Source organism: Chaetodon auriga, chromosome 12 (genome assembly GCF_051107435.1).
Source record: "Chaetodon auriga isolate fChaAug3 chromosome 12, fChaAug3.hap1, whole genome shotgun sequence".
Taxonomy (NCBI): domain Eukaryota; kingdom Metazoa; phylum Chordata; class Actinopteri; order Chaetodontiformes; family Chaetodontidae; genus Chaetodon; species Chaetodon auriga.
The window spans coordinates 11,264,873-11,273,659 of record NC_135085.1 but is presented as its reverse complement, the minus strand read 5'-3'; the positions used below and the strand labels follow the sequence as shown (position 1 = coordinate 11,273,659).

Genomic DNA, 8,787 nt, shown 5'->3' with positions numbered 1-8,787 from the left:
AGAAAACACTCTCAAGTCAAATGTGAATATGTACAGCAACTGCAGTTTATTTGACTGAATGAATTTTGCCATTACAGACAACACAAAGCGAAGAGTAAATATAACATATCACTCAATGGACAGTTAGTGAAAGTTTCTCAAACAATCAATAAATGGTGTACAAAATGGAGAGTCTGAAATAGACATGGTCTGTCTACTTTTTAAAACATTACTGATATCATCATCATCATCTACTTAAATTCTGTCACTCCAGTAGACGGACATGACAATAGAATATTTTTACGTACAAATACAAAAAAGGGGGGAGGGGGGTTTGGTCTCTTTCTCTCTCTTTTTTTAAATAAGCTCTGAAGGCTGCGAAGGAGCAGAGTGGTCAGGCAGGTCTCAATCATCTAGAAAGTCATCATCAAGGTTAACGTCTGTGGTGTCGATGTCATCCAGCTCCATGTTGTCCAGGTCTACTTCCAGCTCGTCCAGAATCTACATAAAGACACGCACAAAGGAGAATCACTTTCTACAAGATTACTTTTCTCTTAAATGATCCAATCATTCCGTATGTCATTGTATATTTTTTCATGGTGAGAGGCAAAGACAGAAGTCCAACCTTATCTTTTTGTGAGAACGCAGGGATTTGGTTCTCCTCTTCCTCCTCCTCCTCCTCCTCCTCCTCCTCCTCCTCTTCCTCCTCCTCTTTGTCTGCTGCTGTTGAAGCAGCAGGTTCCGGCAGTGAAGACATCACAGCCGCTGCAGTGACAGGAGCTGCTGCCACTGACTCCTCACTATCCTGTGTCTGTCAGGAAAGGCGAATGAAAACAAGTTTGAATATGACTGAAAACTGATTCCTCTTTTTTAAATTCCTTTTGTAAAATCATATTTTTACAGATTACAGAAGGTGCAGAGGGTGAAGAAAACATGAGAGGTCAGGCGCGACTAGCTGCAAACAGCATGTGATCAGGTTACTATTAGATCAAAGTTGGTTCAACAGAAAGTAAGATGAAGAAAAAACCTTGGAGACATGAGGGATGAAGGTTCCTTTGGGCTCGTATCCCTGAGCCTCCTCCAGAATATTCCTGTCTTCATTGAGCTGAAAAATGATTGAGATGGTTGAGATACAACTATAGAAACAGTGTCTGCACACAACACAATTACCTTGTGTGTTGAGTCACAAACTCACCGTGACAAGAGGATAATCTTTGGCAGGCCTAGTGGTGCCCAGGCAGGTCTCTCGGAGGTAATGCTCAGCTGCAAAGGCTTCTTTCAGTCCGGGGAACAGATTCTCATATTCTGTAGGGTCTGCTAGGGACTCAGCCGCCTGCAATGAAAAGCCAGCGTAACGTGTCGTGGTCAAGAAGAAATATCCATACACTCAAAATTCCTTTGCTGTAGCAACAATCCCGCACTGACCTTCTGGTTGACCTTAGCCAGGTTCTCCCTCCACAATTTGACAACGCGGGATACCTGACTGGGCAGGTAGGTGCGAGCCAGAAAGGCAGCTTCAGGTAGTCGGTTTGTCCTAATCAGAAGCTCCAAACATTGATCCAGTCTGTGGAGAAAAGACATAGAACAGTCACACAGGTCGCCACATAATCCCTGTGATCAAAACATATCTATTGCCTGATTTGGCCACCAGGGTCACCACCTTTCAGTCTCACACATCTGGTACTCACTTCCCCTGCAGGAAGTAGGTCATGAAGGCCACATTGTTCTTGCCGTCCCTCTCTGCCCCCTCAGCCAGCTTGCCCACCATAGTGGCGTTACCGGAGGCTGTGGCAAGGAGGAGCAGGCCACCATAATCCTGGGCGTGGTGCAGGCACTCCTGGGCCAGGCTGAACTGGCACTTACTGATAGCCAGCTCTGCTAGCTGCTTCCACTTCTGCTCCGACTGCATGGGTTAGAATGACAAAGATGAGTAACGAACAGTGAGCCTCTGGCAGTGTTTTAAGATGTGGAAAAGATGTGATATGCTGTAGAGTGTGTGCTCTAACCTCTGCCTCCACAGCCAGCTGGTAGGCAATCTTCAACTCTCCCAGCTGCAACGCCAGCTCAAACCTGTGCTCTGGGTCTGTGGACACGGCCAGCGCCTGCTGCTTGAAACCCTGAAGAAGCAAAAACAAAAAAATCCATCAGCATGCTACAAGCACAAAGTGTACATCCTTTCTGGAATTAAAAAAAAAAAAAAAAAAAAAAAACAAGCAACGAAAACCTAAATACGACATCAATTAGAATATCATCAGCTATCACATCACAGTTGGTGCCACTGCATAACCTCATCATAGTCCAGCCTCTTATCAAGTTGGGTACCAAAACTACAGCATCTTTTCTGTTTCTGAAGTCCCATTAACATTAAACTGACAGCCTGCAATTAAAAATTAAAAAGGTTATCAAGTCCTACTGTATTTGCTCACCTGTTTCTCCAGGAAATGTGCCACCCTGGTTCGCTGCTCTTTAGGAATTGTGGGCAGCACCTTGTCAGCCATGCCAAAGTCCCTCCTCATTACGGCAGTCTGGTACTCCAGGACAGAGACCAGCAGGGAGTAGCTGACAATGTTGAGCTCCTTGTCTCCCAGGTACAGACGGTCATCTTTTGGTATGTAACCCAGCAGGTACATGGTCCTGTACGGAGAGAAGACAGCAGGTGTATACGATGCAGCTATCACATAACATTTTTGAGCTGAACTGTTGGTTTTCTAGACTTTGTAGGCAACTGTGGAGGGTTTATTGTTATAAGCATGAAGTTTCCAAGTTGCCTGTGAGATATACATAGTGACCACAGTTAAAATTTACCATATACCCACTTAAATTCGAGCCAAACATCTGTATTTGTACCTGTCCAGGTGAGCAATAGTGACGATCTCTCCTCCTACATAGTAGTTGAGTCTGTTCACAGAGCTGGTGTAGATGAAGCAGTCTCCTACCCAGAGGCCAGTCTTCACAATCTCCTGGATCTCTCCCTGGACCTGGACATAAAAAACACAAGGACAGAGAGGTGATAGATATAAGGTGTGGTTTTAAAGTGAAGAAAGCACAGCTCCAGGCTACATATAAAGCATTAAGTTGAAGCTTTGCTAACAACAGAATTTGGGATAGCACTCTGTGGGTATAAATAAGATTAGTTAGTTAGTACACACATTAAAACCAGTCAATATTTTCAGCACATAAAAGTAAAAACTAAATAAATCAGGACTCAGAGATGTGTGTGCATCCACATCCACACACCCACCTCGAAGGCATCTTCAATACCATCCTCAGTCACTCCTTCATTGTTCTCTTGAGAGGCAGCTACTTTATCTGCCATGTAACGCAGAATGAAGAAGGACTCCTCTGTAGCGATGCAGACCAGTTCACCAGAGTCTGACCAGAAGATCTGGACAAGAGAAAATGACAGTGTTGCTAAAATTACCAGACAACAGCCTGTGGTAGCTGTTCAACAAAATATTTGTACAGCAGCACAAAACTGCCTTCGTAGCTACTTACACAAAAAAAAATCAAAATGTGTAGAGCCAAATAATTGCCTCCCTCATCTCACTGCCAGAGACACCTATATCGTACAGAGACTGGGACCTTAAAGGGAAATCAACAGTAGGCCATCTTACGTGTTTGGGCTGGATCTCGATGCGGCGGATCAGCTCTGTGTTCTCCCAGTCATAAAATGCCAGGCCATTCACTGACCTCACCCCAAGCAAGAAACCTCCATAGATCCCTGCAGGGAAGAATGGGAGCACATCCAGTGAAGAAGACAGTGGGACCCATCTGCTTCCAAAACCACATGTCTGCTATACAACAATGTTGACCTTACCTTCAGCTCCAAAGTCAGGCTTAAAAGATTTCTTTTCTTTGAAATTTTTGAAGATTTTGACGATACTGTTGCTTTCTCTGATGGCGTATCTGTTAGAAAAAAAAAAAAGAGTTCAGCAGTTAATTCTTAACTCTCTGCTACAGAGATATAAAGCAGGGAAGTATGTCACCTACTTCAAACGTCATACTTACTCAGATGAGTCATGTGCCCAGACAAACTCCTGCGCTGAGCCAAAGCTCTTGTTCCTCAAGGCCATTGCGGTATAGATGATATACTCTCCGTCTCCACACACCACAACAAACCTGGTGCACACAAAAACGCACAAAGGAGTGACAAAGATCTTAGTATAAATTCACCTCTTATCTGTCTACAAGATAAACATTTGGCGTCAGATTGCCTGGGCTGAGTGTACAGTATGCATACCTTCCATTAGGGTTATGCTGGATGGTTTGGGGGTAAATTTCACAGCTGCCCATGTCTTTGACAGCCAATGGCAGCCTCTCTCCATCCTTGATCTCAGCGTCACCCATGGCCTTCAGGTTGGCCTGCTGGATTTCACTGTGTTTTGCCCAGATGATCTTTCCGTTAGTGTCCATAGACATGGCCGGCTCCTCCCGACCCACCTACAGCCGGGGGCAGAATGGTAGGAAGAGAAAGAGCCAGGATTTTAGTTTTGGGGATTTGGTTATATAGTTCATATTTTGCTTGTTCAAATAAACAATTATGTAAATTTCAAATGGCAATTTTTGTTGGAAGAGTTTCCTTAAAGTCACAATACATTGTGAAGAACTGCTCTTTCTTCTACTCACCTTAATAATGATGCTGCCTTCGTCGTAGCCCAACGCCACATTGTTGGAGCCCCTGAGGCCGCACACACACCACACTCTCTCCATGCCATAATTCAGAGTGCTCTCCAGGCGGTAAGTGCTGGAGTGCCAGATACGCACCGTACCTACAGAGGAAGGAGGAAACGTTGCATGAAGCAGTGATCAGTGATGGCATGAGATGAGGTCTTTGTGTATGCAGGTGAGGATGAGTGGGATTCCTGCTCACCGTCCTCTGATCCAGTGATGATGATGGGCAGCTCTGGGTGGAAGCTGACGCAAGAGACATTCTGGGCGTGGCCCTCCAGAGTCTGAACACAGGTTTTATTCTACAGCACACACAGAAGACAGTTGATATGTTTATATTTAGACACAATGCAACACTCACTGACAGGATGCAACAGCTACACATTCTTTTTGATGTATCGACTCTTATAGTAAGCTATAATACTTGACTTTCTATAAAACATAATACAACAAAAGGCTGTCTTTCAGCAAGAAATCAGCCTGTGCCCTGCTTAAGTGCTTGTTAGCTCCATGATGACTGTTCCTTCCCCTGAAGGAAGTGAAAGAAAAGTTTTCTAACCTGATAGTCCCAGATCTTGACTTGACGGTCATCAGCCCCTGAGATAAGGTAAGGCTTGTCTCCTCCACTGTAGTAATCAATACAATTGACTCCTTTCTCATGACCCTCCAAAGTGAAATTGGGAGAGGAAGAGCCAAGCTGCCAAACCTGAAACAACCCAGAGGACATGACGGCATCACTGAATGTACTTCAGAGACCTTTAATCATGTGTTGGGGAAGAATAAGCGCAATAAACAGTCATTTAAGAAGCTGCTGTGCTGCAGTAGCATCTGGGCATCCCACAGCACTAAACCAATAACAACATAAAATCAGCAGCAGTAAAGACAACAGCAAGCAGCATCTACCTTAATCGTCCTATCCAGGGACGCACTGGCAAACTGGTTGTTGTCCTTGGGGTTGATGACAATCTGCATAACATAGTGTGTGTGACCCTCAAACACCTGGCTGCACGACCACTTCTTCTCCCAATCCCATAGCTTGATTAACATGTCATCTGTGCAGAAACAGAAAGCCATTCATGCAAGTGTGCACCCAAACATACACATATATTTATAAACAGGACACCAGTACAGAGACAAGTCTGAGTTTCGTGGTGAATAAATTAAAAGAGTCTAGTATGTTACAGATCAAAATATCACGAGTTTACTCGCATACCACTGCTGGTGAGGATGTAAGGCTGTGTCGGATGGACAGCGATGCAACGGATGTAGTCAGAGTGGGCTTCAAACATGTGGACCCGCTCCAAGGTATTGTAGTTGAACACACGGATCTGCATGTCATCCTGCACAGGGAGAAAAAAGGAGAAAACCCATTTAGGCTCATACTCTATACTACTAGTTTGGAGCTACAGACGACAACTGTCATCAATGCAGACAGTTAGATGTAACTCACTGCTCCAGTGATGACCCAGTTCTTCCTTGCCACAAACTTCGACGCTCTTACAGGGAGGTCACATACTTCAAAGGTCTTGACGAGTGTCTGAAAGAAAGAACATTGCTGACTTGACTATGGTTTGCTGCATCATCACTGCTGTTAAATGTCTGTCAAATCAGTCTTTGATTATAAATTAATAGAGTCAAGCATGTATGTTTAGCCATCAGTCTTTCTACTTTGTACAGGTGGGCTTTTGATTCGTACCTGTGTTTCGTGGTTCCACACACAGACGCTGCCGTTGTACAGACTGGCCAGCATCCATGGCTCAGTTGGGTGAAGGTCCACACTCTTCACTCGGTCTGACCTGGCTGTCAGCCTCCGCTTAATGTCCAGCCTCAGAGGCTGAAATTATAGAGGGCATCAGTGTCTTTTACTATGTTGTTCAAACTTTCAAGATGAGTTGCTTTACATGGTCATTTAACGATTTTATAAGAACTCTTTGGCGTCGATGTTGAAACCCGGAATCGTATGGCAGATAGTAAAGCTACAGTAACCGTTAGCATGCTAACATTTCTCCCAATGCATTTCAGTGGTTCCGATAATCCCATATCAATACGCCTTATAGTCATTTAATCGACAAATGACTCAAAATAACTGTAAGCACATACAAAGCTTCCAAATAGCAATAGATCGAAATGTTAAAAGCAGTTAGCTACAGCGCTAACTCAAGCTAGTTAGCCGCTAAGCTATTTACAAGGATGCATTATTGACATTGCTTAACTGACCGTCTATAAAATGAATCGGATGACATGCGCGGAAAAGAAACATGTTGGCAACTATGTTAAATTTCTCTTACCATGTTTTATCCCTGTGTTGTCGCAATAAGATCAGATAAATGTGGTGAACAACTGCAATCCGGGTCCAAATGTTGCGACTTCAGTGAATAGTGCACTGGGTACTGACGTGGAATTTCCTGAAAGTCGATCTCGCGAGAGTTACACCTTGGAAGTGGTGACGTGACATGAAGATCGGTCAGCTGCGACTGCGACAGACGATGGGCTGCCACGGGGACAGGAAAGGGAAACCTGCTCAGTTCGTCGGCAGTGGATCTGGCTTCATACCAAGACATTTACTCATTTGCTCTATTTCATACTCGTCATAGATTACAAACATCAGTTCGAGGTCCGTTACAACACATCACGAGAGTGCAGTTTTTTGTGTTAATGTGTGTATTTTAAACATCTGTCGGCATCATTTGCTGAAAATGTGAATGAATGCACAGCTGACAATCTGTGTGTCACAACAAAAATTCATGAAACCACCAAAAATGACTATGTACCACAATGAAAAACCTGATGCTTTAGAAAAAGCTGATATGTAAACCAGCCAATGATGTAAAACATGAGGATGAGTTTTGAAGAGGTATGTGTGTTTTTCGTTATCTGAGAATAAATTTATCATCACTTAATGAAGTCAATCTCTAACACTACAGAGGCGATTGAGAACACTGGCATGGCCTTGAATTTGTGCAAGGTGTCACTTTTCCTCACTGTAGCAACCAGCTTGTCTATACTGAGGAGAGTTTGTTGTTAAGATTAAGAAGATGTTTTGTTATTGATGAGTAAACCATCACTGTAACATAAAGGCAGGCTATCTTATAACAAGAAGAATGTTGCTATAACAATAAAGATCCCTTGTGATGAGAAACTGAGCTGAGTGGGTGGCACCTGATCTCTGAGTGACACACACAACCAGAACACCAACACACACACACACACACACACACACACACACACACAGGCACTGATTATATTATAACCCAACTGTGTGGCATCAAAGAAGAATTAATTTGATTTCAAATAGCTGCCAGTTATTACGTTATAAAACACCCATGTGTACCCTCAAGAGTGCAGTCAAACTGATGCCAGTGGGTAAAGAGATAAAACAAGCAGCCACTTTGCACATGGTTTATGCACATGGTACACATTTATCTAATAATAAAGACAAAGACCATTTAGTTTGTTTATTAAGTTTGCACATCAGTCATAGTTGTGGTGGTAGTAGTAGTATAATCAGCCTGAAGTTACACACTTCTATATAGTATTTATAGTATTCTTTATAGTTTTTTTTTTTTTTTTTTTTTTGTCTCATTTTCAGGTAACATGAACAGATCAAAGGTGTAATTTCTGAGGCTTAAATTCATTGATGTTATTCTTATATAATTAGATGTCGTCTCACCTCCAACATGTTACCATATTTTTCCAGCAGATGGCGATCTAAGCATTGCTTTATAAAATAACCAACTCTATCAGCCCAAAGATGTGTTTAATGTAACGTGGAACTGATAAAACAATGAGATGCTTCTGATTAAAACTCAGTTCATAAGTCCTTTGTGCAAACTGTGGATACACAGACATACTGTTGCACTACCGAGAAGTATATTAGGTTATGTTAATTACGAGTGTTTCAATGAAAAATACTGATTAGTTTGACTCTCAAGCAGCCGGTTTGTGTAAGATGATACAGAGTCTCTTCTGTCAAAAAGCACCTTCATTTCTTCTGATGTACTCGCTGTAAACACCCAAACTCACAGTGGATTCATAACACTAACAGGCTTGTCTCTATTCATGTACGACACAATATGTTCTCTGAAAAGCACCTTCGTTCATTTTGTTCATCATTTTAAGAAAAACATGTCATTCAGGAGC

The 8,787-nt window shown here is 42.9% G+C and overlaps 1 protein-coding gene across 1 annotated transcript; it reads right to left on the bottom strand.

Annotated features, from left to right (window-relative positions):
* Positions 1 to 23: 23 nt before the first annotated feature.
* copb2 (COPI coat complex subunit beta 2) lies at positions 24 to 7,053 on the bottom strand. The gene is made up of 22 exons (XM_076745525.1): positions 6,936 to 7,053; positions 6,344 to 6,481; positions 6,098 to 6,184; positions 5,861 to 5,987; positions 5,551 to 5,699; positions 5,207 to 5,353; positions 4,850 to 4,949; positions 4,606 to 4,748; positions 4,220 to 4,419; positions 3,988 to 4,098; positions 3,797 to 3,885; positions 3,594 to 3,700; positions 3,221 to 3,364; positions 2,827 to 2,957; positions 2,406 to 2,613; positions 1,986 to 2,096; positions 1,668 to 1,882; positions 1,405 to 1,543; positions 1,175 to 1,312; positions 1,007 to 1,084; positions 605 to 790; positions 24 to 480 (listed from the first exon to the last, which is right to left on the bottom strand). Exons 1-22 carry the CDS (start codon positions 6,936 to 6,938, stop codon positions 385 to 387), a joined length of 2,847 nt encoding a protein of 948 aa, XP_076601640.1. The 5' UTR covers positions 6,939 to 7,053; the 3' UTR covers positions 24 to 384.
* Between the last annotated feature and the right edge of the window lie 1,734 nt (positions 7,054 to 8,787).